Genomic DNA, 24,996 nt, shown 5'->3' on the forward strand with positions numbered 1-24,996 from the left:
GGCGGGCGAGGGCGAGGGAAAGGCGGGCGGGGGCGCGAAGGGGAAGAGGAGGGAGAAGAGGAGGGCGGAGGGCGAGGCCGGCAAGGGGAAGACGAAGGGGGCCCCCGGGGCGAACAAGGGGTAGGGCGGGGAGGAGGAGGAGGGGGTGGTGGCGGCGGCGGTGGTGGCGTTCTCTGATCACGGTGTCAACGCTTGCCATGCTACGGTACGCACCCTCTGCGACATACTGCCGGCCTTCTTGCCCTTCTTCTTCGGCGCTGCGAGACGGTTAGAAAGTCACGATGATGCTCGACAATGCTGCAACATACGCCCGGCCGCGTCGTCCTCGTCCTCGGCCTCGACTGGGACGAAGACCTCCACTTCAATGTCAGGCTCCCCTAACCCATCCCCGGCGAGCTCTGCGCGAATCTGATCCCGTTCGGCGACGGGATCATCGCAGGCCAGAGCGTCGGAAGGTGACTGGGCCGGATCGTCGCCCTCCACATCCATGGCGGTCTCCCAGCGACGGCAGGGCGTACCCATACCGAAGCTGTTGTCCCAGTCGGGCAGACGGCGCGCGGGAAACGTCAACTCCGTGTGCATGGCTACGACAAATGAACTTGACAATGTCTTTACGGTGCTCTACAAAAGACTCTAACTCGACCCTACTCTCGAAATCCCAACGTGTGGGCGCCTTGGCTTTTCCCACCTTCCTCGTCTGAAGGGAGCACTTTCCTCGTCTCAAGTTGAGGAAGGGAGGAAGTCGCGAGCCAGCAGCCCCATGCCTGAACTTTGGCCTTGCGCCAAGCTGGCCCCGCCCGCGAGGCTATCAACAACACCTCGTCAACCGACCGCCATGTCAATCGGATGAGAACAACTCAGATCTTCGCATCTTCTTCGAGGAATCGGATGATCTTGAGTGTCCTTCTCGGTGAGCCAGGGAGTGGATCAACCAACGGGGAGACGTAGGCGCGACGGACCATAGCAGCGCAGCCTCCTGGATGCAGCGCGTCTCTTGCGCGCAGAAAATTTCGGCACGATCCCGGACTCCGTCAACAGCGTTGACCGCATGCATTGCGTCGGAGCTGTGGTGCTTCGAAGGATCCGCATGACCACCGCTAGGGGTGGCAGCAATGGTGTTGCTCGTTCCGTGGGAAGGGTCGTGCTTTGAGAATGGGAAGTATAGGACCGCTGTCTGTCTATCTGTATAGCCTGATGTAAGCCAGCTCCTGCGAAAAGAGAGTAAACGAATGTAATGCGAACACATGAAACTGTATGGACTGGTCTCGCAGAGGCCTTCGGTCACATGACTCCACATCACGTGCAAGTCCCCTACCCTGGCTTAATACAAATGCCTCACTCCTGCCAAGACTCCGATTCAAACTCGCGTTCACCCTGAGCTACCTTAGTTCACGTTGCCCTGAGCTAGCGCTAGATCGCCACTGCCCCTCAAAAACTCTAATGTGGGCTCATGCGACTCTGAGAAATTGAAAGTCGCGCCACTTTTTATCCCCAGCGTCACGCGTTTTTGCCCTACCGCCTTCAACGTTAGGGAGCATGCTCTGGTTTTGCGAGCGTTGTTCTTTGCATCTCTGTGTGTCTTTCAGTTTCTTCCCTTAACCTGACACCTTCCTCTCTCTGGAATTGTCTTTGATCACAACCCACCACACTCGAGAGGCAAACACAATGGCCACCACGCTCTCCATGGGCTCGGTGTTGTACGTTTCCCTTCACCCGTGTTTCCAACAAAGAAACCGCCACTTTCCTCCTCCAACTGTTCACTGACCCATTTTCAAACAGCAACAATGCCACCTACACCGCCATCGCCGACGTCATGCTCCCTCACACGCAGAACACCTATTGGCACGAGTTCTACGAGATTTCCAAGACACAACTACAACTCAACTACTTTGAGCGATTGTGGGAGGCGTGGTATGCGTACATGAACAACGACACCCTCGCCACCGGCATCCTCAGTTTCGTCATGCATGAGCTGGTATACTTTGGGCGGAGTCTTCCGTGGATCATTATCGACTGCATGCCGTCAATGAACAAGTACAAGATTCAAGATGTGAGTCGCCACCTCCACGATTAATGGTGGATTGAACTCGGGACTGACGATGGCTCTGAACAGGCAAAAGTACCCTCGGCAAAAGAGCAATGGAATTGCGCGAAGCTCGTCCTCCTCCAGCACTTCACCGTCGAACTACCCCAGATCTGGCTCTTCCATCCCCTCGCCCACTACTGCGGCATGAAAATCTCCGCCCCCTTCCCGCCACTCTGGAAGATGGCCTTCCAGATCGCCCTCTTCTTCGTCCTCGAAGATGCGTGGCACTACTGGCAACATCGCTTCCTTCACTGGGGCCCCATGTACAAGTACGTGCACAAGATCCACCATCAATACTCCGCGCCCTTTGGAATGGCCGCCGAATATGCTTCACCAATCGAGGTCGCGTTTCTCGGCCTGGGGACCGTGGGTGTGCCGATTGTCTGGTGCGCCCTGACTGGCGACCTGCACGTCTTCACCATGTACATGTGGATTGTCCTGCGCCTGTTCCAGGCCATTGACGCCCACTCTGGCTACGACTTTCCCATCAGCATGCGCCATTGGTTCCCGTGGTGGGGTGGTGCCGACTTCCACGACAAGCATCACGAGAAGTTCATCGGCAACTACTCCAGCTCGTTCAGGTGGTGGGACTACATCTGCGACACCGAGAACAGCCCCGAGGCGGTCAAGAGGCGGAGAGAAAAGAGGATTGCCGCGTTGAGGAAGGTGCAATAGATGGTGCGGTGGATACAAGGGATACGATTGTTCCCCGAGCAGGACTCCGGAGCGCTACTGTTGATTTTTTGGAAAGCCATCCGTGCGGCTGTTGGCTATTCCCTCGTAAGGCGTCGGGGTGTTCTCTCTGACCTTCTTCATCGATCAGCATGGGAACGATGGGCGGGTTTGTTGCTTTTAGATTGTGCATATCCTTCAGTTCTTCACGGCAGATTTGTAGAGAGACGAATGAATGGCTCATCCTGCGGTATGCGTGGATGAGCAGCTCGAATGTGCTTTCACATTTCCACGTTGCTCTTTCCCTATCAAGTGACACGCATGTTGCTAGATCAACACTCTTGTATTGCTTCCTTCAGATTTGTGTACGAAAATAATCGTTCATATCAATGGGACACTGAAGACACGACATGGCCTGGAGAATCTTGGCTCGACGTCACTGTTTGTCCAATTCCCAAAACGGCACCGGAATCAAGCCGACAACTTCCACCTTCCAGCCACAACCACCACGTTTGTCACACACTCATGCTGACGTAAAATAACCCAGTCTACAGCCACCGTCTATTGTCAGGCGAGATGAGCTTCGTGCTCGATCAAGTGCGGCGCATCGACGCCCAGCTTGATCGCGTCCAACTTTCCTCCACTTCCTCCGCCGCGCCCTTGGACGTCTCCGCCTCCTCCTCCCCTTCCACACTCAGGGACTCCTTCCGCCATTCGACGCGAATTCTATCCCTCCAAGCTGCTATTCACGCCCTCTCACCCGGCGTCTCTGATCGGCGCGCCCTCCTCTCCTCCTACCAGATTCAATACTACCTCTCCGCCCTCTCTGCACAACCTGAAGCCTCGCAATCTACGCAAGCCACCCCACCCGCGGAAAAAGATGTCTTTGAGACGGAGCTCGAATGGCTCTTAGCGTCCAAAGCTACAACATTGGTGTACGGCCTCGCGATTGAGATTATCCTCAATTCGACAGTTAAAATCGCCGATGACCTGTGGTACTGGGATGAAGTGCTGAGCTCGCAGCGGTACACGGCGCTCTACAGCGCGCAAGTCTCGCCTCTACGGCTGTGGGATTGGGGCAGTAAAATCTGGGACGATGTGAGGGCGAGAGCAGCGGGTGATCGAGGAGATTTTGCTTCTGCGGGTCGGGAGGCGGGGAACTCGGTGAGGCAGAGCTGGAGGGAGTTTTATGGGTTGGTCAGGCAGGTGGTGCGCGAGAGGAGTGTGCAGGAGCTGCATACGCAGATTCTCAGTCCGGTGACGCGCATTCGGAATGAGGTGCGGGAGAAGCAGAAGGCGTTGAGGAGGATTCGACTACGGAATGCGAATGCGTTGGGCGTGCTTATTGGAGAGGGGCTGGCGAATGAGAGTGTGCATGGGGATGGACTTGCAAGTCCTGGGGAGAGGGATGGGAGAGAGAAGTGGAAGAGTGCGGTGGCGAGGACTGTGGTGTTGATGGAGGCGGTGTTGGCCAAGGCGAATGATGTCGAGACGCCAGTGGAGCAGTTTGATACTGCGATTGCCCATTTGACCGAGGACGACCCGTTGTATGCTGCTGACTCGGAGGACCCGGATCGTAGCGATGCGGGTTCGCTGCGGCCGGAAATCGTGGCAGAGAGGCTGTCGAGAGTGTTGACTCTGGCTTTGCCTCAGTACGACGTGTCTACGAAGGCATTAGTGCGCCAGCATGGGAAGCCGTCACGTATCATACGCTATTGGATTCCCGTCACGGTTGGTATCCTCTCCTCGAGCACGGTCCTGCGCATCCTGGTCAACCGGCAGGCGGAGGTGGTCCAATGGATACAAGACCTCGGAGCAACCATCATCGACTTCTGGCGCAACTGGGTCGTCGAACCCACCCGCAAAGTCATTGGCACCATCCGACACGACGAAGGCAGCGAAGTCAGCATCATGTCGAAACGCTCGCTGCAAGGCGATCGCGACAGCCTGGAACGCATGGTGGTCGACTTTGCCATTGCGAACCCAGCCGATGCGACCGACTCGGGCGGCAAACTGACCGATGTCGAAATCGCAGACATCCGCGCCAAAGTGCGTGAAGGCGACCTCACCCCCGTCCTCAGGGCATACGAGAAAGACCTCTCCTCACCTTTCATGGGCACCGTACGCGGCAATCTGATCCGCGCGCTCCTCATCCAAGTGCAAAAGACGAAAGTCGACATCGAAATCGCAATGGGCGGCATCGACGCCCTGCTCAAATCGCAAGAACTCGTCTTCGGCTTCGTCGGTCTGACGCCCGGAATCCTCGTGACCTACTTCGTAACCCGCTCCCTTCGCAATTCCCTCAGCGAGAAGCGCGGCTCCAAAGCGGCCAAGAAGCAGGGCAAAATGCTCCGCCAGCTGCGCAACATCGATCGCATCCTCGTCGACAGCGCGCCGACGGATTTCGGGGAGCTGCATTACAAGGATCAGGGGCTGCTGCTGTGCGAGGTGCATGTGCTAAGGCTGGCGGCGGAGAAGGTCATGCCGACGCAGATTTTCCGGGAGTTTGGCGAGGAGACGGAGGAGCTGTGTGATGTGCGGACGGGCATTGAGAAGCAGAAGAAGGTGGCGGAGAGGATTCGGTGGGCTTATGGGAGGTGGTTGGCGTGATTATGTGCTATGGGTGGTGAGAGCAATATGGCAGCGCGGCGCTGGGTCACGATCCCGATGGATGGAATGGGAAAAGCAATGAGATACACTCATAGATTATCCCCCTATTCTATTTCGTGTTTGATTTCAGCGATAGGCATGATGTACTGCCGATGCTAATAAAAGAGAGATGGAGGGAGGTGAGGCAACCACGTGCAAGGCTTGGCATTTCGGGGTCTCGCCTCCCGAGCGCCCGCCAACTTCGCTGCCCCGTGGGTCGTCGCATCACGGATGTGCTGCGGTTGAAACGTCCCGCATAAGACTTACGTTCTCCCTCCGTCCTCTCTACAACCACATCACCACCACTCTTACTTCCGCCGCACTCCCACTCCCGCCTCTCTATTCACCGCTCGACCCAACAGCCCAAAGAATATCACAGAACAAAGCAGCTGGCAGTCTTGGAAGCACACCCCTCTTCCACCCACCTACCCATCGGCGATTATTGAAGGAGACGAGACGAGGAGATTAGCGGTGCCTGCGACGGCGGCCGGACACCATCATGGCTGGCACGAGAAACTATGACTTTCTTGTACGTGCCAACGGGAGGTGGTGCTTGAGCCATACTGTGCCAGGCAATCACCACACCCCCTCAACATCCCACCCCTCCTCATCTCATCCCCTTCATCTCTACACCCAACTAACAACCCGGCCCTCAGATCAAACTCCTCCTCATCGGCGACTCGGGCGTGGGCAAGTCGTGCTGTCTGCTGCGCTTCAGCGAAGACTCCTTCACCCCCTCCTTCATCACAACCATCGGCATCGACTTCAAGATAAGAACCATCGAGCTGGACGGCAAGCGCGTCAAGCTGCAGATCTGGGACACGGCGGGGCAGGAGCGCTTCCGCACCATCACCACCGCCTACTACCGCGGCGCCATGGGCATTTTGTTGGTGTATGATGTGACGGATGAGAGGAGTTTTAACAGTGCGTCTATGAGGAAGGGCAACAACCATGGCGAAGCTAACACTCTACAGACATCCGAACGTGGTTCTCCAACGTCGAACAACACGCCACCGAAGGCGTCAACAAAATCCTCATCGGCAACAAGTGCGACTGGGAAGAGAAGCGCGCCGTCTCCGTCGAGCAAGGCCAGGCCCTCGCCGACGAGCTCGGCATCCCCTTCATGGAAGTCTCGGCCAAGGCGAACATCAACGTGGAAAAGGCCTTTTTCAACCTCGCGAGCGACATCAAGAAGCGCATTGTCGATACGCAGCAACCGCAGGCGCAGCAGCAGCAGGCGGGTGTGCAGGTTGGGGGCGCGGCGGGAGGAATGGCGGGGCTGGGGAAGAATTGTTGTTAAGGGGTTGCGTGAGTGATGGACAGAGGGGCGAAGCCTTCCTCTTGGAATAAGAGGTGAGTGACTGCAAGCAGGTGGCGGCATTGCTAGAATGATGGAGGACGATCGGGCACGGCAAGGCGCTCGGGCGTTGCGTGCTAGGGCTTCGCTGGGAGATGACTGGGGGTCTAGAAGGATGAAAAGGAAGGACGAGGACGGCCTTGTTTTTAATCTATCATACAGGCAATGACTTTCTGATTTGTACAGCCGTGGTACGACTGACTCGGTTTCTGCCAGAAGACTGCCTGTCCCTAATGCCTGGCACCATTTGATCCGACGAAGACGAGCGATAATCAAAGATTTCGTGTTGGAATACAAGTGATCTTTGAGGTTCTTTGTAGCTGCTCCACTTCGATATGCAGTCTCCTTCAGTTCTCTCGCCTTCTCTTTCCAATACATCAGGGCTCACCTTGGTCACTTCTTCTCTCTTTCTTCCTCGGCGACCACATTGCACTCTCCTTATCCTCCCCTGCTCTTGTCTATGTCATGACAGAAAATAATCCTCCCAGAGGCTGTTTGAATCGTTCGGTTACCATCCTTCTCTCACATCATCCATTCATCAATCGTATCCAACACTCTTCCAACTCGCTTGCATACTCTTCAGTACTCCCGAACGGGTCATCGTACTCAACAACAACACAACACACCATCCCCCCAATCACCAGAAATGCACAACCAGCAAAAGCTCATCATCGATGGAAATGCCACCCAGCCAGAGTTCCAAGTCCCAGCCTCGCGCAAGCCGTCATTTAACACCGTCCTCTTGCTCTTCATCTTCATCAGCATCCTCGCCTTAAACCTGCAGAAATACCTCTCTTACCGCGAAGCAAGGCGCACACGCATCGTGACCACCCGCCTGCTCAGGCTCGCGGACCAGACTCATGCCCTGATGGGGCGGGTGCTTGTGCGTCTGAATGCCTTCTACGGATGGGAACTCTGGGCGCCTCCTCCGGATCGGGAGACTGTGGTGAGGTTTGATGCATCGGTGGATGAGCAGAGGGAGGAAGAGGGAGGAGGCGGAGAGCCTGAGGCTGGTGATGTTCCTCCGCCGCCGTATTTTGATGATGATGACGCCTGGCCTGCGGTGCAGGAAGCTGCATCCGCTGGTCCAGAGAGTGATGACTTGCTGGGATCGCGGGCTTCGGATGGGGAGGAGGCTCCAGCGCTTCAGCAGTCTGTCTGATGGGCAGTGAGGGTTGGGATCGACTAGACGTGTCAGTTCTCTTTTCGCCGCCATCATTTCACCCATTGGCTGTGTTGACTTGAAGAGGGCAGGGGTGATAAGTATGCGCTTCAAAGGTGTGGTGAGCGCGGGGATTGTGTCGATATTCTTCCTTCGTTGCTGGTATTGGGACAGGGCTCCGTAGTATCACGGCATCGTGCACCGCAAAATCGTTGTATGAATTTGTACCATGCATCCGCAAACAACTACTCAACCTCCTCAACAACCATCTCCTCCTTCCTCTCCTCCTGCGGCAAGACTCTCACAACCCTCCTCACCGCCCCCTCCGCCCCCCTCGCCCTAATCTCCACCGTAAAATCCCCCAAATGCTTCACCCTCCCCGCCTCCGCTCCCAGCACATCCGGCAAATCCACAAACGCAATCTCGCTTTCGAGCAACACCACCCTCGCCGCCTCATCGTTTCGCGCCATCCCCTCCCGCACCGCCGCGAGCACATCCTGCGGCGTCACCGAGCCGAAGATAGCGCGCAGCCTGCCGTCTTCCGAGTGTAACCGTGAAGCCATCAAGTCGCCTGCAGCGCCGCGGAATTGTGGCATGGGATTCTTGGGTTTGGGTTTCTCGGGTGCAGGCTGGCGAAGGAATTCAAGGCGGTGCGGGACGAAGTTCTCGACGAGCTCTAGACTGCGTTGGGGAGTGATTTTCTCTATCTCGGGAGCTCTTGCTGCGGCGAATCGTCGAGGCGTGGAGGATGCGTCGGCCGATTGTTCGGGGGCTTGTGCGAGGTCATGCTCGATGTCTTCTTCGCTCATGATTCTTCGCTTCCTCCTGTTCCTTTGCTGCAGTGCTTCCGGGGTGATGAATTCAAAGTTGCGCTCCATGGGCACGTTGCTGAGGCGTAGCTTTTGTAGTTCCGGCATCGTTACGTACTCGGCGATGCGGGAGGGGTACCAGGAATTGCGCATTGCGCCGCGGGTTATGGGGACGAAGGAGCCTGTGCGTGCTTGTTAGAGAGGTTTGGGCGTGGACATCTGCTGTGATGCTGTCCTTACCGGACTTGCCGTATGCTTCGACATCTTTGAGTAATTTGACGGTCACCGTCGCCGAGTTGTTGGCCATTCTCTTCTTTCCCCTAATCTGCTGGCGCAATGAGGAGGGCAATGCAGACGTTTTGCCATCGGAGAAGAGGGCAAAGGCATAGCTGCGTAGACATCCGGGACATTGCGATACCTTTCGCGGCCTTAATGGAAGAGACATTGTGGCAGCTTGCACATGCAGATGGTCGATTCGACCTCCCGAGCTCGACAGAAAACATGAAGTCCACCATCGCGGCGGGAAGAGCCGCGGCTTTCTTAATCAAATCCGGCGGCGCGGGGGACGACTCCGCAGTGGCCATCGCAGGCCCAATGGGTAAAGGTTGCATCCAAATCTGCACAAAAGCTTACGGCAACATCGCGTTTTACCGGGAGTTCTAGCGCCGACTCCTACCCTCCACGTGCTGGTCCTTTGTCCTCGAAGAGCTTGCTACCCCTTTGTACACCCTGGCAAGGATGGACGGAGAGAAGAGACGGAGGAGAGCTTGGAACGGACGATCGCGCACCATCAACGCCAAACGCCCTTCATAAAACAGTCGCTCGCGTACCACCATTCTCTCCACCTCCCAGACAGTAGGCGAACATGCCCGACCGACCCCTAACCGTCGCTACATACGCCGCCGGAGCCTCACTCGCCGCCATCACGCTCGTCTACGTCTTCGGCCCGACCTTCTTCTTCGATGACGAGGCGGCCAACAGCTCGCGCGCGAGCCGCAAGAAAGGCGTGGTGGGGCTGGTCAACAATGCCAACGACTGCTTCATCAACAGCGTACTGCAAGCCCTCTCCGGCCTGCCGGAGCTGCGGCTATACCTGATTCGCGAAGTGCACCGCCGGAAACTCGATGGGCCGGAAATGTACAATGATATTGCCGCGGCGGTCGAGGAGCAGCGGCGGAAGGAGAGACAGGCGGGCGGCGGCGGGAGTCGGGTGCCGGAGTGGATGTTGTTGAGTTTGCAGCAGGGCTTGGTCACGGCGGGGTTGAAGGATGTGCTGGATGCGTTGAACGAGCGGCCGATTTACAAGAAGACGATCAGTGCGCAGCCGTTCATTTTGGTGGTCGAGAGGGCTTTTCGCACCCGCATTAGTCGCTCGCAGCAGGATGCGCAGGAGCTTTTGCAGCTGATTGCCGAGCGGCTGAGTGATGAGAACCATGCAGGGCGGAGGGTGCGGAGGCAGAGTAGGAGGGGTGAGGGTAATGGGCATGAGAAGGTAGCGGTGGGGGGAGCGCCATCGAGCAACGACCAACCCACGACTTTGGAGGATGGCAAATCTACCGTCGCAGACGGCCCAAGGGACAGCAAGATGGCTCCAAACCATGATGCAGGACTTGCGAAGGAGGAAGCTGCAGCCACCGCTCGGGGCGACAGCTCCCAGACACCAGATATCGACGATACCGACGCCGAAGAGCAATTCACGTTTCCCTTCGAAGGCAAACTGGAGTCGCAGGTGGAGTGCTCATACTGCCACTTCAAGCCCAAACCCCACGTCTCCTCGTTCGTGACATTGACCCTTAACGTTCCGCAAAGCGCCGGATCCCTGAACTCCTGCTTCGACGGGATGTTCAAACAGGAGCACATTGACGACTTCACCTGCGACCGATGCAGACTGGACCATGCGCTGCAAGTTCTCGACAAGCAACTCGACAAGTCTTCCCTGTCTGAGCCGGAACGGACAGCCCTGGAAGCAAATCGAGAGAAACTCGAAGCAGCGCTACGAGAGGATCCCGAGAAGCCTCCCGCCGATGTCAAACTTCCCGTTCTGTCTACAGCACCGAAACGACGGATATCTCGGCACATGCGCATCTCGAACTTTCCGCGAATCCTGTCTCTTCATCTCAGCCGATCTGTGTGGGACGTGGGCTCGTCTTCCTCGAAGAACACGGCGAAAGTGGCGTTCCCAGAAACGTTGTCATTGGGCGGCTTGCTGGACCGCAACACCTACCGTCTGCTCGCGGTTGTAACGCACAAAGGCGGCCATAATAGTGGACACTACGAGACATTCCGGCGGCAGTTCTTAAGCGCGCCCTACTCCACACCAACGTCTATGGGAACAGACGGCATCTTTGGCAATCGGCCGAGCCCAATGTCGAGTCCCCGGATATCTACTGCGCTGGATACGGAGAGGAGCCCCACGAGCTCCAGGCTGAATGGGTCGGCGAACTCGCCACGGACGACCGCAGCGCCGCTCGAACCGGCCATCCCATCTCCCAGCACACTCTCATCGCAATCCTCAGCCTCCACCATTCCTGAGCCCGGCCGAGCATCGCAGAGCACTACCACAACACCGAACATCCCGCTGGAAGCCATGCCCACGCCTGGCCTGCCTCCGCTTCCACAAGATCGGCAGGTGGACACGACAGGCAACACCAAGAGATCGCTGAGTCTGTCCAGCGCTGCGAATCGCATGCGGAGGAAGAAGGGGCCGGATCGATGGTGGAGGATTAGTGATGACAAGGTGAAGGAGTGTAAGACGAGTGAGGTGCTGGGCATGCAGCGGGAGGTGTATCTCTTGTTTTATGAGCTGGCAAGTGAGGATGCTGGATGATATTTGAACTGAAAGCGTGGAGTTTGGGCGTCTTCACCGCCAACATACATGAAACCAGTCTGCACACGTAAAATCCTGCCTCAGGCTACCACAAGCGTACATTTGAATCCAGCTAACATATCTGAGCACGCGCGTAAATCTGAATCCAGCTAAAATATCTGAGCACACCCAAACGCCAAGCCACTAGCGCGGAGACGTGTATAAGTTCAGACTCACAGCTCCGACCTTTCCTCTCTTTCTTCTTCTTTTCCTTAAACTTACCTTGCTGTGGAGTGAGCCCTCCCGAACGCTCATCTTCCTGGCGCCCTTCTGCCTCATTGCACATCGTGGGCAGGGGCGCCACCAGCGTCCCACGGGGCCCTGGGCGGTGCAATTTTTGATGTGTCCCTTTCATCAGTTGTCTTTGGCATCACTGCTTTGCAGTTGCTGGGGGCTGGAGAAGGGTTTGCTTTTGCGTGGATGTCGTGCTTTCATGTTGCTTGGGGCAGGAGTTGTGCTGTGTTGATTGCGTACACGTCACTCTGCGTTGCGTGCTGTACATGTGGTTCAAGAGCTTCATCACCGCATGATAGTGAGTCAGAGGGTAATGTGAATGTTCTTGAGTAGATATGCAGCTGAGGAGTATCAAATTCATGCTTCCCGTCACCCTGACGCTGTCTCTACGCTCACTGCCGCCACACCTCACTGCCTTCGCATCTCATCGCCATCGGCCGTGACCCATCGCTACGCGCCATCCGCTCTCCCTCATTTCTTGCCGCTCTTCTTGATGCCCTGCTGGCCGGTGTTCATCGGGCCCTGCTCAAAGATCAACATCTGCCCCTCACTGCCACGCGGAAGCCGGTGTGAGTCACTAACCTTGCCAGACGCCTTCTTGGCCATCTCCTCTCTCGCTTTCTTGTCTGTAACATCGTCACATCAGCCACCTACTCCACCCCTCCGTCGTTTTTCCCGCGTACCAGCAGCTAGCTTCTCCTTGTGTGCCTTGTCATCCTCGTCCTCCTCTTTGGCCGCCTTCTTCGGCTTCTTGTTGTGGATGGGGTTGGTCCCGGCTGTGCTTGCGAGTCAGTGACAAAGTGCTGTGGAGTGTCTCGTTTGTCGGCGGACTCACCACCCTGTCCTGACGGCATGATTGCTGGCTTGGAAGAGGCGTGCGATAGATTTGCTTCAACGGATGCGCGGCGCGTGTTTGCACTTCTCAACGGCAAATACCCATGTGAAGTGCATCGAACTTTTGAGTTCTCTTTCGCCTCGCCTGACCGTGACTGAAACTACGCCCAATGAGTGCTACTGTACACGCGCGCGGAGCTGGTTCCGTTGGCACGTGGTTTCTTACATGAATCCGCCTCGTTCGGTGCCTTTCGTGGGAGGGAGGACAATACATACCAACATCTCCCCCCGTCATATCCTCTGACACCCTCGACTTGCGCCATCCCATGCGTCCTCTCTTGCAAATGCTCTCCAACCGCAGGCACGAGCATCGGATTCGGCAGAAACCCTGACTAAAATTACTCCTGCGCCGCATCGACCGATCAGATCTTCGATCTCCAACACCACACCTCGCCATCTCCCCCGGCCCAGATCCCCAGTCACGACGTCCGCGAACGCCAGGCGCGGCCTAGCCACCCGCGGCGGCCACCATGCCCCCGCCCTCCAACACAAATCACCTCCCCTCCTCCCATCCTGCCACTCGCCAACGCCCCAAATCCCCCAACCGCGTGCTTGCTGAGGCTGAGGCGCAATGGACCTTCACCGAGGCCGAGCTGGCCAATACGCCCTCCATTCAGGATGGCATGAGCCAGGCTGAAGAGCAGGACTTACGCGCCAAGGGCGTCAACTTCATCGTGCAGGTGGGGATCATGTTGAAGCTCCCGCAGCTCACCCTCTCCACCGCCGCCATCTTCTTCCAGCGCTTCCTGATGCGCGCGAGTCTGAAAAAAGAACACAACGGCATCCCCAAACTCCACCAGTACCAGGCGGCCGCCACGGCGCTCTTCCTCGCCACGAAAGTGGAGGAGAGCTGCCGCAAGATGAAAGAGCTGATCCTCGCCTTCTGCCGCGTGGCGCAAAAGAACCCCAACCTCATCATCGACGAGCAGAGCAAGGACTGGTGGCGCTGGCGCGACTGCATCCTGCACAACGAGGACGTGCTGCTGGAGACGCTCTGCTTCGATCTCACCGTCGAAAGCCCGCACCGCCAGCTCTTCGAGCTGCTCAAATTCTACGGCCTCGAGCACAACAAGCGTCTGCGCAATGCTGCCTGGAGTTTCGTGACGGATAGTAATAATACCCAGCTCTGCCTCCTCTGCACCAGCCGCACCATCGCCATCGCCAGCCTTCACGCTGCTTGCAGGTACTGTGACGTTGCCATCCCCGACGATGCCAAGGGCCGACCATGGTGGGAAGCGCAGCACGTACGGTTAAAGGACGTTCGCCGAGCAATTGAATTCATGTGTGCCAGCTACGATCCGTCGTCGAACAAAGTCAATGGCGTTTCCACCGGCCCCGGCGCGAATAGCTCGGATGGCGAGAGGAGTATCTACGTTGCGCTATCCACTGACGGTGCGGGAGACGGATACGACAGCACGAGGCTGAAAGATGAAGGCCGCGGTGAATCTCCGTTCAACCCGCCCGCCGTTTACAGCGAGCGGAGACAGAGCAATGCCAGTTCTGTAGGGGTGAAGCGAGAGCGAGAGAGCGAGCAGCAAGCGCATCCTCATTCGAACGGCGTGGCCAAAGATGTACAGGAGAGTAAGCGGCAGCGATTAGACGAGGGTGATCGAGATCCAAGTGGCGCGCTGCAGGCGACTCCTCTGGATCCCGCGGCTCCGCGCGGCGACCCCAAATTGAGAGAAGAGGCGGAGAGGGTTCGAGATGCGAATTTGAAGGCCGAAGTGGATGTTGCGATAGCCGACGCTGCCGGAAAAGTCGATAGAGGAGGCGCGCGAAATGGGGAAGCAAAAGTCGAGGAGGTAGATGTGGAAGAAGGGGAAGTGGAGGAGTAGCGAATGTGCATGGCGGGTGAATTGATTCGGGTTTTGCGTCGGCGTTCTGGTGAGCTTTGGGGAAGGGAACGAGTGAAATGATACCCCTGAATGCTTTACGATTTGGGCGCTGGGAGTGAGTGTTCCTTCAGTCACATTGATACCGCAATGTCATCCGTGTACCTTATGAGATGTGATGTGTGTGAATTGGTCTTTTTTCCCAACCTCTCAATGCCAATGCCGTCGCCATATAAGTACATGTCCAGACTCCTCCATCTATCTTCAATAATGAGCGTGTGTCTGCATCCATCCATTACCCACGGCCAACAATCCCCTCAACAAGCGAGTGTTCCGTCCTCTCCCATCTCAAACCCGCCTTCCATAAGACGGAGGCGAAGACCCACCCCCTCCACTACCATACGTGACCGGCGCAGAGTACCCAGCAGGCGCAGACCCCCCTCCCTGCGGCGAAACAGGCGACGTCGTCGTCGTCGGCGGCGGTGCTCCGCCACCACCACCATAAGCCGGCTGCGTAGTAGGAGTAGAATACGCGGGCGGCGCAGAGCCACCACCTTGTGGAGCAACGGGCGTAGTCGTCGGTGCTCCCCCTCCATAGCTCGGCGCTCCTCCACCACCATAGCTCGGTGCGCTTTGCGGCGCCACGGGCGTCGTAGTCGTGGAGTCGCAGGTGGCTTGCGGCGATGGGGCGCTGGCGGCTGTCGCTGGTGGTGGTTGTGCGGAGCCGCCGCCGCCGCCGTAGGAGGGTGGGGAGTTGCCACCACTGCCCCCTCCCTGGGAACCGCCGCCGCCGCCGCCGTATGACGGGGGAGAGCTGCCGCTCCCTCCTCCTTGCGAGCCAACTCCGCTCCCTCCGCCTCCTGAGCTGCCGCCGCCTTGGTTTCCTCCCCACGATCCACCTCCTTGAGAACTGCTACCGCCGGAGTTCGATCCTCCGCCGTGACCGTGGGATTGGCTTCCGACACTGCCGCCTCCGGAGTTCTTGCCGCTGTTGCCTCCGCCGCCTTGGTGGCCGCCTTGTTTGCCACCGCCTTGCTGACCTCCACCCTGTTGACCGCCTGAGGATCCGCCAGACCAGCCGCCGCCTTGCTGACCGCCGCCCTGCTGACCGCCGCCCTGCTGACCGCCGCCCTGTTGACCGCCTTGCTGGCCGACGCCTTGGCCACCTTGTTGACCGCCGCCCTGTTTCCCGCCACCCGAGGATCCTCCAGACCAGCCGCCGCCTTGCTGACCGCCGCCCTGTTGACCGCCTTGCTGGCCGACGCCTTGGCCGCCCTGTTGACCACCGCCCTGTTGACCACCGCCCGAGGATCCTCCAGACCAGCCGCCGCCTTGTTGGCCACCGCCTTGTTGGCCACCGCCTTGTTGGCCTCCGCCTTGTTGGCCACCGCCTTGTTGGCCTCCGCCTTGTTGGCCACCGCCTTGTTGGCCTCCGCCTTGTTGGCCACCGCCTTGTTGGCCACCGCCTTGTTGGCCACCGCCTTGTTGGCCACCGCCTTGTTGGGCACCCCCTTGACCGCCCTGTTGGCCTACGCCTTGGCCACTGCCTTGGCCACTGCCTTGTTGCGAAGAGCCGCCTGAAGATCCGCCAGACCAGCCACCGCCTTGGCCTCCACCTTGTTGGCCTCCGCCTTGTTGACCTCCGCCTTGTTGGCCTCCACCTTGTTGGCCTCCGCCTTGTTGGCCTCCACCTTGTTGGCCTCCGCCTTGTTGGCCTCCGCCTTGTTGGCCTCCGCCTTGTTGGCCTCCGCCTTGTTGGCCTCCGCCTTGTTGACCTCCGCCTTGTTGGCCTCCGCCTTGTTGGCCTCCGCCTTGGCCGCCTTGTTGACCGACACCTTGGCCTCCTCCCTGTTGCGATGAGCCGCCTGAAGATCCGCCAGACCAGCCACCGCCTTGGCCTCCACCTTGTTGAGCTCCGCCTTGTTGACCTCCGCCTTGGCCGCCTTGTTGACCAACGCCTTGACCACCCCCTTGGCCACCGCCTTGACCTCCGCCTGAAGATCCACCAGACCAGCCGCCGCCCCCCTGAGATCCCCCTCCAGACCCACCACCATGTGAGTGCTTGCCACTGCCGCCGCCAGACTGGGTCCCGACGCCCTTACCATGGCCTGACTTGCCATGAGACGATCCCGACTGCTGCCCACCTCCGCCTTGGGAACCCTCAGACCCTCCGCCGCCATAAGATGGAGGGCTTTGAGCAGGCGGCGAGTTGCCAGGGGGACTTCCAGAGCCTCCACCACCGTATGATGGAGGGCCCTGACCGGGCGGCGAATTACCGGTCTGACTGGGTGGGGGAGCTGATGCTGGCGAGACGCCGCCGTATGGAGGAGGCGAATTGCCGCCGTACGATGGAGGGCTCTGTGCGGGCGGCGAGTTGCCAGTCGGAGTGGGAGACGGAGCTGAAGCTGGTGAAACACCTCCGGTTGGTGAAGAGCCGCCGCAAGGAGGCGGCGAATTGGCACAGGTGCAAGGCTGCGGTGTTGGGGTTTCGGCAGACGCCGGGGTCGCCGGTGATCCACCGCCTCCGTAAGCTGGAGGGGAGCTGGCAGCAGCTACTGAACTGGAGCCCCAGTTGGATCCGCCTCCATATTGGCCTTGACGTTTGTCGATGTCCGCTGGTGCTGCGGTTGCGAGGGCGGCAATGCCGAGAATGAGTGTAGAGAGTTTCATAATCCGGATGCGTGGAGGGAGTCCGCAAGCTGAATAGCAGGGAAGAAATGCGAGGGACGCTGCAAAGGCGTACACACTCGGAGAAACGAATGTATGGATCACAGATCCAAACGATGATAAAACAAGAGAACGCTGGAAGAGAGTTCAATGCTGGGAAATAGAGCAGCAATTTGAAAGAGGGATGAAAGGAGCAGAAGAGGAGGAGCAGCGCCAGCATCTTTATACCTCGACATAGCATGGCCAGTGACCACAAGGCTCGCAGAATCTCGACAGGTCTCAGCATGTTACGGTAGTGTGGAGAATGGGAGGGGGGTGAAACAGCAAAGCGTACAACCAGGGCCAGTCGAATGCAAGGAGTTGGACGCGTCCAAAGCAACTACCAATTGCTGTTACTAAGTGGTCAGACAATGCCGCGCGACTGATTTAAGATGAAAGGTGTCGGTTTCGGCGTCAAGACCAAACAGATGCGGTGCTCATCTGTCCGGGGGAGACTGATTGGGTTAGGAGGACTATTCTTAGTTGGCTGTCATGGCTATAACAGTCCACTAGGCGGGCGAATGAGGTCCCACCAGGTTACAAGTCGTTGTCGCAGAGTAGTCAGAGGGAAGGGACGGCGTGTTGTTGGTCGAGCAGCGTGCGATCACCGTGGCCAGCGGTTGCGGACAAGTCGGCGCGTAGTCAAACACGACTGCGGTACAGACCGAAACCGTGAATTCAGTAGGGCAGCAGGCCCATAAAATAACCAGGGATGGCTCAGTGGTGTACCAGACGGACAGGATGAAGTTTTGGCTGTTACCAGTCGCTGCGGTCGGTGTTTGTCACCTCTTGTGGAGCGTCGTGATGTGAGATGTGGTGAAGGGAGATCTCCGTTTAGAGTTTGCCAAGTTCCGGAGTTTAGCCGCGCCAACCTCGCTTTCCGTTTGCTTCACATTTCACAATCGCCAGCTCTCACCACCTTCACAACGTCACTGCCATCGCAAACTCACCTCATCTTTCCCTCTCCGTCCATCGCGCGGACCTGCCACTCGCCTGGCAGGCCGATTCGAACACCTCGCGGTGCCCGGCGTCCCTTTGGGCAACATTGCGAAGACCTGTGAGGTCCTCAGCTTTGCTTGTGCAAAGCACAACACCATATCCTCTGTTGTACTTGGGCTAACAAAGTGCACCACCACCTTCTTGAAGCAGGGCGGCGTTTTCGGGGATAGCTTGACTGAGCAGCGACAATTGGCAAGATGAGCCGGCGTCCGTCTTGGTCTCGCTCGGAAGGAGAAGTCAACAGCGGGGAGGAGGAGAAGGCAATTAGCTCGACCACAAGACATGCACGAGACACCAACGTTAACCCATCGACCAGACTCCATGCCGGGTCTTCATCTCGCTCTCGGCACTCCGATGGAATCATGGCCTTGAGTAACGATGTCAACTTTCACTTTCGTGATGACAGTGACGGCATGGGTTCGACAACATCCACGAAGGGGCGCTACGAGCCCCGTCGTGATCGGAGCGGGTCAAGATCACCTTGGAGACCTAACAAACCAATCAGTGGAGAGAAGAGGAGACGTGAAGAGGACCACTACGGTCGCAACGGCGGAGGATCGGACCCAAGACGTTTCAAAGTTCGTTACGAAGATGGCGGAGCTCGCGGCCGACGCCCGTACTCCGACCTCGACAAGCCACAGCGGTTGAGTGGCCCAGGACAGTACGACGACCGAAGCAATCGACCCTACCGCGATCGTGGACGGGATTCAGATCGGGATCGAAGCCGCTCCCCCTTCCGCCACAAGAAGTCGCCTTCATCTTCAGGGCCACCATCTGGATTCGTTCCTGCAGCGAGCAACGACGAGTATACCCTCGATGCATCCTTTGACCGGCAACGTGCTAAATACAACCCTTCTCAAATGCAGCATACGCCTTCGAGTGCCAAGTCGAATGAACGGGCTCACGTCTCTCTAGCAGATACCCGCGGAACTCTCAGCACCGCCAATTCTCACCATAACAAGGCTAGTGCAGCTTCACATGACGATGGCGATGATGCGCAACCCACGGAAACCCTTTCGGAAGCAGAGCTCATCGAAGAGCGACGCAAGCGACGCGAGGAAATTCGGGCGAGGCATAAGACCAGCGCTCCTTTACTTGTGCAGGCACTCGAGCAAAGCATGCCATCTGCGCCTGACACTCCACTTCATGACAGCAGTGCCAATCCATCCGAGCAGCACTCCCCACCCACATCCATGGGCTCCCCACAAACACCACAACTAGGCTCGTTGCCCAGCTCGCCTGCTGCATTCGCTGTCGAAAGTGACGAGGAGCTGGCTGACCGCCGACACGCCGAAGACGTTGACGGAGAAGGCCCATCAGCTGCTGACTATGACCCCAATCTTGATATGCAGGAAGACCGCCCGGATCACAAGCGGCAAGAGTTGCAGATCTCCGATGTTCACAACGCAATGCTCCAAGGCTCCACTGCAAAGTCGGAAAATCAGACGGAGCAGGTCAAGGAATTCGACATGTTTGCCGATGACGACGATGACATGTTCGCACCCGGCCCAGGCATCAAAGAAGCTCGGGCCCTCGACGAGAGTCTCCTGGACAACTGGGACTATCCTGACGGTCATTACCGCATCATTCTCGGCGAGCTCTTGGACGGTCGTTACGCTGTTGAACAACAAATCGGCAAAGGGACCTTCGCAACTGTGGTGAGGGCTGTTGATACCGAGACCGGACTCAAAGTCGCCATCAAGATTGCATGCAACAATCAGACCATGTACAAAGCTGGCCAGAAAGAAATGGAGATGGTGACTCTACTCAACGAGCAGGACCCGAAAGACAAGAAGCACATCATCCGCCTGCTCCGCAACTTCGACCACAAGGCCCATCTCTGCTTGGTGTTTGAAAACCTGAGCGCAGATCTCCGTGAAGTACTCAAGAAGTTTGGCCGCAATGTCGGGATCACGTCGGAGGCTATCAAGGCCTATGCCCCTCAGATGTTCTCTGCCCTCGGTCTTCTGAAGGAGTCTGAGATTCTCCACGCCGACCTGAAGCCGGACAACATTCTCGTCAACGAGAAGCGCAACTGGCTCAAGATCTGTGATTTGGGCACTGCCTCGTTCGCAAGGGATGCGGAAGTCACGCCGTACCTGGTGTCTCGATTCTATCGCGCCCCGGAGGTCATTCTCGGCATGGAATTCGACTATGCCATCGACATGTGGTCGATCGGGTGTACACTCTTCGAGCTCTACACCGGTCGCATTCTCTTCGCGGGAGCGGACAACAACCAAATGCTGCGCGTCATCCAAGAGTGCCGCGGTCGCATCCCGAACCGTCTGCTCAAGCGTTCCACGCTGGCAGATAAGCACTTTGACAACGACGGCAATTTCTTCTCGCAGGAGCGAGACAACCTCACGGGAAAGGTGGGCCTCCGCCAGCTGAACTTTAACAAGACCGCCCCTGGCAAAGACCTCCGCTCACGCCTGTCCGGTAACACCAAAGGCATGACGCCAGAGGAGGCCAAGAAGCATGTTGCATTTGTTGATCTGCTGGACAAGTGCCTGCAGTTGGACCCCGTGCGCAGGATCAATCCGAACGATGCCAAAAAGCATCCTTTCTTCGAGGATTCGACAAGCAGGCCGACGCATGAGAAGGCGGTGAAGAAGGTTGTGGGCGCGGTGCCGCGGAAGGTATGATTTGCGGGAGTATCTATCGTGTTACGAGCGAGTGAATTTGGTTCGCAGCGGCTGGGGCAAGCAGACTGCGGTTCAGCTGCTTGCTGCTGTCGCTGCCGCTGCTTACTCCGTACCGGCAGTTCAGTACTGATGAAACAAAATCAAGGTTGTTCTACAGCTGCAAGCATCAAAGCATGCATTAAAGCAAGTCTCAAAGACGCTCATTGCGGATGAAGTGGATACAGCTTCCCAGGTAAGTTAATTTCTTCCGCGATTCCTCTTCTGCACAAGCACGGCATGGGCAGGCGGTGGAAGGGTGGGCTTTGGGTTTGAGGGTGTGGTAAGGGAGAGGAATGGAAGGAATGGAAATGGGACGATGAAGGAAGGATTGGTGGTTCATGCATGATGAGGCACAGGGAAAGGGAAGGGAAGGGAGACGAAGAAGGAAGGATTGGCGGTTCATGCATGATGAGACATCAAGGGAAAGTCTGTTACTGTATGGCTTGGATCGGACACGCACGGAAGGCTGCATAGAACGAGGATCAATGAGAATGGAAACACGACAGGCGACCACACCAATCCTTTTCCGGGCAATCCCATCGTAAACTCTTGCTTCTGCAGCGCAGCGGGATCCCGCATGCAAGGTGTTTGTGGCCCCCAATGCACAGCACCGAGATCACTCGCGCAGCCATGAGCTGCCATTGAGGTCATGTAGCTTCGGTACAGACGGCAACATTGCCGACTGACTCAACTTCACGGCATCACAGGCACATGCAAGTACATCCTCTATCCGCACAGCCTTGCTCGCTGATCGATTACGCGTAACTCGTGTATCTATTCGACCAAGTAGACCAGCTTCCTACCGCTCACCCTGCCCTCCCGCATGCGCTTGATTCCATCCAACACTCCTTCCAGCCCGCCATCACCAATCTCCGTCTCGTGGCCCCCAATATCCCCCTGCTGCAGCAGCAACTCGACGGTCTGCACGTGCGCCTTTCCAAACGCGAAAGCGTCGGCGTCGACCGGAACCGGGATCCTCTCCATGCCGTACTCGTAGTGTTCCCCCAAGGTGGTCGTGGCGTCCATGAAAATGACCTCGACGTCGGCACGCGGGAATGGAACTGGGAGTAGCTGGACGTACCGCCCGCCCTCGGTCGACATGGCTTCCGCGCAGAGCTTCGCCGACTGGGGGACCGCGACGGTATCGAGGACTAGGCGAAGTTGGTTGGCTGTGAGCTGGTGAATGGCTTGGGCGCAGTTGGCTTCTTTGTAGTCGAAGACGTGCGAGGCGCCGAGTGCTTTCACGCTCTCGAAATTGTGTCGCGAGCAAGTGCTGATGACCGTGTATCCGGATCTGCGCAATGCCTAGTTAGCAAGGGATGAACGCCCGCTACACCCAGCAGCGAGCGTCTTACCGTGCGGCCAGCTGGATCGCCATGGCACCAGAAGACGTGCTACCCCCGTAGACAAGCACAAACTCGCCTTTGCTGTTCGGCTCCGCCCTGTCCGGCTCCCCGATCAAATCAAGCTTCAAGAACAAAGCCATATTCGCCGTCATGACAGCTGCGCCCAAGGCTGCAGCCTTCTCAAACGGCACGCCCCCAGGAATTTTGTATTGCAAGTCAGCCTTCGCAACAATGTACTCGGCGAATGCGCCGTTCTCTGGGTTGCGGTAGTCGCCGGCTAGTGTGTAGCCAAAGACACGGTCTCCTTTGGTGAATGCTCGTGTAACACCGGGTCCGACTTCTTCGACGATGCCGGCATAGTCGTGCCCGAGCAGGGTATTCGGCGCGGGGAATCCGTCGGCTTTCATCCAGTCGATGGGATTGATGGCCACGGCTTTGGTTCTGATGAGGAGGTATCCTTCTCGGAGCTGTGGTACTGGTCGGTTGGTCACCAACTCGACCTGTCCTAATTCCTTTTTGACAACGGCTTTCATTGTGAAGATGTGCTTATGGTAGTGTATGCCTCGAGATAAGTTGCGTGACAGAATGAAGACCCAGAGGCCGACCCGATGCTTTTATATCTTCTCATTGCATCTAGGAGTCTTTCGTCTTCTACTACATCGAGAGCGTGCTTGGTCATTGCAATGTCGAAGAGAGCAGTGACAAGATTAGAAGCCGTGGAAGCCGTAAAAGCCGGCCATCACGATCCCTACATCTCGGCGAGCAGATGCTCGTCTGCAAGTGGAAGGGCGCACGTGGTTCAGAAGCAGGCCTAGTAATCTAATGTACTTTCAAGGCCCGTCCTGGAACAAGGCCCCTTGAGCGGTGATAACCTCATCCCACAATGTATCGAAATTGATATCAAAGTCAAAGTCAAAGCTCGGCCATAACTCCGGATAGCTGTTTTGGCATTCGGTTAGGAGCGCCTCGACCAACGGGCTCGTGCGAGAGGTTGCGAATGGAAAGAAGTCGGCCCACAGCACCCCATCATGCGCGCAGAGATCTTGTAAACTCCGCGCACTAGGTGTGAATAAAGCAGCAGCTTCGCCGGCGGAAGATGGGTTCATACGTGCGGCGCGTTCGTCAGCGGCACTCGTCAGAAGCTGGTCCATCAACTTGTCCAAACCGGTGGTAAGGACTTTCGCTGAAGACCAAGTGCTGCTCATTCGCTCGAGTGCTGTGCGAAGTATGTGTATGTCGGCGGCAGCGTGCGCTGCAAGCGACGGTACGGGTAATATATGCATCAAAGCGGTCACGGTTATAGTGAGATACCAGCCGCAGTCTTCGAGGAGAGCAGACGCGCAGTCGCGAAGGAGCAGGTCTCCAATGATGCGAGCCGTGCACGCGGCCGCCATAACCGCAGCCGCCGAGACCTCCGGGACGTCTTGGCCTGTTGTGTTTAGATACATGAGTGCCACGGTTGTCAGGTAGGGTAGATGCAGTAGGTGAACGTCGCGTTCGAGCGGCGCCGTGTGTGCTTCTTGTATGGGGAGTTGTAGATCAACGGGCAAAGCTTGCAGCCATGCGGTGAGAGAGATTGCGATTTCTTGCGTCGGAATTCTCACTCCAGTGTAGCGCGCGGTGGACATGTGCTTGTTCAGCCGTCCCATAATACGGCAGAGGTGGATCCAGTGAACGAAGATACGTCCTTCACGAGAGCGATTCTCGGGGAAGTCGGCGACCAGTGGCAATCCCAGATTACAATCGTCTTCGTCGATCGTGCATGGTCGCCCTTGGTACAGCGCCATCACTCGCTCACGAGCGAACAAAGCCCACCAGATCCGCTTTCGCAACCCCAAGTCCGGCGTGGTAGTCGCATTACGAGGGGCTCGATGCAGGCGCAGGTCCTGCGCGAGACGAACAGCAACGCCAAGCCACCAAGAACTACCATCCGTTCGGCTTCCTGACCTGTCGTTGTCACAGTATGAGAGCAGTAACGCAGCCTTGACCAGTACTAAAGCATCATTCTGTCGCTCAGCATGGAAGAGATGGCGAGCGCGCTCGTAGTGCTGTCTCCAAAGATTGAGGCCCGGCATTACGGACGGTCTGATGATGCTGGCTACCGCTGCGATCGAGTGGTCCAGCAACAAGGAGCCGGCCGTCATCGTCGAGTTGTCAACATCGATGATCGGGCACCAGGTGTAGCAGATTTCGGAGTAGGTCTCGAGGAAACTTCGAATCGTGCCAGGAGCGAACCTATCGCTTGCCTGTGTGGGAGATGAAGCGGCCTCACTCCTGTTGTTATTATCGTTTTCATGTCCAAATTGATGTCCCAATAGAGCACGGATGTAGTTGCCTCCACTCGCGACAATCGATGGCAATTGGGGCGCCGGCGATTCCACCTGAGTAGAGCTCGCAGTAATGCCGTGCGATGTTCGAACATCGCTTCCACGCTTTCTACGATGATGTCCTTTGCCAGAGGGGCGGAACTCGCAGCTTGCTTCCGCGCCGAGGCAGTTACTGCATGCGGCACCTATGCGCCGCAGGTCGCAACGGATCTTTTTCTGATGGCATCGATGACACACCAGCCGGGCACGTCGAACAGGTGTCGGGCGGGGCGGATCATCGGCTTCCTCCTCCATTTATTGGCGGCGACATGTAGGAGAAAGCAGGCCTAAAGAGATACGAGAGACTCGTGAATCGAATCGAAGGAAATGAAAA

General features: G+C 57.4%; 12 protein-coding genes across 12 annotated transcripts; 8 read left to right on the top strand and 4 right to left on the bottom strand.

Annotated features, from left to right (window-relative positions):
* Positions 1-1,288: 1,288 nt before the first annotated feature.
* On the top strand, positions 1,289-3,102 carry BDY17DRAFT_289307 (ERG25, C-4 methyl sterol oxidase). The gene is made up of 3 exons (XM_033732339.1): positions 1,289-1,697; positions 1,780-2,050; positions 2,114-3,102. Exons 1-3 carry the CDS (start codon positions 1,666-1,668, stop codon positions 2,759-2,761), a joined length of 951 nt encoding a protein of 316 aa, XP_033594196.1. The 5' UTR covers positions 1,289-1,665; the 3' UTR covers positions 2,762-3,102.
* A 74-nt stretch (positions 3,103-3,176) lies between these two features.
* On the top strand, positions 3,177-5,504 carry BDY17DRAFT_289310 (ATP synthase regulation protein NCA2-domain-containing protein). Its single transcript, XM_033732340.1, has one exon. The coding sequence runs from the start codon at positions 3,335-3,337 to the stop codon at positions 5,366-5,368; it is 2,034 nt and encodes a 677-aa protein (XP_033594197.1). The 5' UTR covers positions 3,177-3,334; the 3' UTR covers positions 5,369-5,504.
* Positions 5,505-5,642: 138 nt separating this feature from the next.
* BDY17DRAFT_289313 (ras family-domain-containing protein) lies at positions 5,643-7,148 on the top strand. The gene is made up of 4 exons (XM_033732341.1): positions 5,643-5,936; positions 6,064-6,331; positions 6,382-6,760; positions 6,984-7,148. The coding sequence occupies exons 1-3, from the start codon at positions 5,907-5,909 to the stop codon at positions 6,705-6,707; spliced, it is 624 nt and encodes a 207-aa protein (XP_033594198.1). The 5' UTR covers positions 5,643-5,906; the 3' UTR covers positions 6,708-6,760; positions 6,984-7,148.
* On the top strand, positions 7,149-8,256 carry BDY17DRAFT_289315 (uncharacterized protein). Its single transcript, XM_033732342.1, has one exon. The coding sequence runs from the start codon at positions 7,411-7,413 to the stop codon at positions 7,924-7,926; it is 516 nt and encodes a 171-aa protein (XP_033594199.1). The 5' UTR covers positions 7,149-7,410; the 3' UTR covers positions 7,927-8,256.
* BDY17DRAFT_306994 (uncharacterized protein) lies at positions 8,172-9,180 on the bottom strand (the record flags this gene model as incomplete). The annotated part of the gene is made up of 2 exons (XM_033735080.1): positions 8,172-8,917; positions 8,976-9,180. 2 exons carry the CDS (start codon positions 9,178-9,180, stop codon positions 8,172-8,174), a joined length of 951 nt encoding a protein of 316 aa, XP_033594200.1.
* Positions 9,181-9,318: 138 nt separating this feature from the next.
* BDY17DRAFT_289318 (uncharacterized protein) lies at positions 9,319-11,690 on the top strand. Its single transcript, XM_033732343.1, has one exon. The coding sequence runs from the start codon at positions 9,601-9,603 to the stop codon at positions 11,560-11,562; it is 1,962 nt and encodes a 653-aa protein (XP_033594201.1). The 5' UTR covers positions 9,319-9,600; the 3' UTR covers positions 11,563-11,690.
* Positions 11,691-11,823: 133 nt separating this feature from the next.
* Positions 11,824-12,799, bottom strand: BDY17DRAFT_289322 (uncharacterized protein). Its single transcript, XM_033732344.1, has 4 exons — positions 12,671-12,799; positions 12,519-12,611; positions 12,418-12,461; positions 11,824-12,357 (listed from the first exon to the last, which is right to left on the bottom strand). The coding sequence occupies exons 1-4, from the start codon at positions 12,687-12,689 to the stop codon at positions 12,307-12,309; spliced, it is 207 nt and encodes a 68-aa protein (XP_033594202.1). The 5' UTR covers positions 12,690-12,799; the 3' UTR covers positions 11,824-12,306.
* Positions 12,800-14,734, top strand: BDY17DRAFT_289326 (cyclin-like protein). Its single transcript, XM_033732345.1, has one exon. It carries the CDS (start codon positions 13,200-13,202, stop codon positions 14,562-14,564), a length of 1,365 nt encoding a protein of 454 aa, XP_033594203.1. The 5' UTR covers positions 12,800-13,199; the 3' UTR covers positions 14,565-14,734.
* A 1-nt stretch (position 14,735) lies between these two features.
* On the top strand, positions 14,736-15,653 carry BDY17DRAFT_289327 (uncharacterized protein). Its single transcript, XM_033732346.1, has one exon. The coding sequence runs from the start codon at positions 14,775-14,777 to the stop codon at positions 15,363-15,365; it is 591 nt and encodes a 196-aa protein (XP_033594204.1). The 5' UTR covers positions 14,736-14,774; the 3' UTR covers positions 15,366-15,653.
* Positions 15,654-19,759: 4,106 nt separating this feature from the next.
* BDY17DRAFT_244193 (kinase-like domain-containing protein) lies at positions 19,760-20,911 on the top strand (the record flags this gene model as incomplete). The annotated part of the gene is made up of 1 exon (XM_033730507.1): positions 19,760-20,911. The coding sequence occupies one exon, from the start codon at positions 19,760-19,762 to the stop codon at positions 20,909-20,911; it is 1,152 nt and encodes a 383-aa protein (XP_033594205.1).
* Positions 20,912-21,724: 813 nt separating this feature from the next.
* On the bottom strand, positions 21,725-22,829 carry BDY17DRAFT_320166 (chaperonin 10-like protein; the record flags this gene model as incomplete). The annotated part of the gene is made up of 2 exons (XM_033736397.1): positions 21,725-22,244; positions 22,306-22,829. 2 exons carry the CDS (start codon positions 22,827-22,829, stop codon positions 21,725-21,727), a joined length of 1,044 nt encoding a protein of 347 aa, XP_033594206.1.
* Positions 22,830-23,126: 297 nt separating this feature from the next.
* On the bottom strand, positions 23,127-24,917 carry BDY17DRAFT_307000 (fungal-specific transcription factor domain-containing protein; the record flags this gene model as incomplete). The annotated part of the gene is made up of 1 exon (XM_033735081.1): positions 23,127-24,917. The coding sequence occupies one exon, from the start codon at positions 24,915-24,917 to the stop codon at positions 23,127-23,129; it is 1,791 nt and encodes a 596-aa protein (XP_033594207.1).
* Positions 24,918-24,996: the final 79 nt, after the last annotated feature.

Source organism: Neohortaea acidophila (genome assembly GCF_010093505.1).
Source record: "Neohortaea acidophila strain CBS 113389 unplaced genomic scaffold BDY17scaffold_1, whole genome shotgun sequence".
Taxonomy (NCBI): Eukaryota; Fungi; Ascomycota; class Dothideomycetes; order Mycosphaerellales; family Teratosphaeriaceae; genus Neohortaea; species Neohortaea acidophila.

Coding starts and splice junctions, on each gene's coding strand:
- BDY17DRAFT_289310 (XM_033732340.1), top strand. CDS start 3,335: ATGAGCTTCGTGCTCGATCAAGTGCGGCGCATCGACGCCCAGCTTGAT.
- BDY17DRAFT_289327 (XM_033732346.1), top strand. CDS start 14,775: ATGCCAATGCCGTCGCCATATAAGTACATGTCCAGACTCCTCCATCTA.
- BDY17DRAFT_289315 (XM_033732342.1), top strand. CDS start 7,411: ATGCACAACCAGCAAAAGCTCATCATCGATGGAAATGCCACCCAGCCA.
- BDY17DRAFT_289326 (XM_033732345.1), top strand. CDS start 13,200: ATGCCCCCGCCCTCCAACACAAATCACCTCCCCTCCTCCCATCCTGCC.
- BDY17DRAFT_289322 (XM_033732344.1), bottom strand. Junction 12,462..12,518: donor CAAGGAGAAGCTAGCTGCTG/GTACGCGGGAAA, acceptor ACGATGTTACAG/ACAAGAAAGCGAGAGAGGAG. Junction 12,358..12,417: donor CCAAGAAGGCGTCTGGCAAG/GTTAGTGACTCA, acceptor ATCTTTGAGCAG/GGCCCGATGAACACCGGCCA.
- BDY17DRAFT_289313 (XM_033732341.1), top strand. CDS start 5,907: ATGGCTGGCACGAGAAACTATGACTTTCTT. Junction 5,937..6,063: donor CGAGAAACTATGACTTTCTT/GTACGTGCCAAC, acceptor CCCGGCCCTCAG/ATCAAACTCCTCCTCATCGG. Junction 6,332..6,381: donor GGATGAGAGGAGTTTTAACA/GTGCGTCTATGA, acceptor AACACTCTACAG/ACATCCGAACGTGGTTCTCC.
- BDY17DRAFT_289307 (XM_033732339.1), top strand. CDS start 1,666: ATGGCCACCACGCTCTCCATGGGCTCGGTGTT. Junction 1,698..1,779: donor CTCTCCATGGGCTCGGTGTT/GTACGTTTCCCT, acceptor ATTTTCAAACAG/CAACAATGCCACCTACACCG. Junction 2,051..2,113: donor ACAAGTACAAGATTCAAGAT/GTGAGTCGCCAC, acceptor GGCTCTGAACAG/GCAAAAGTACCCTCGGCAAA.
- BDY17DRAFT_289318 (XM_033732343.1), top strand. CDS start 9,601: ATGCCCGACCGACCCCTAACCGTCGCTACATACGCCGCCGGAGCCTCA.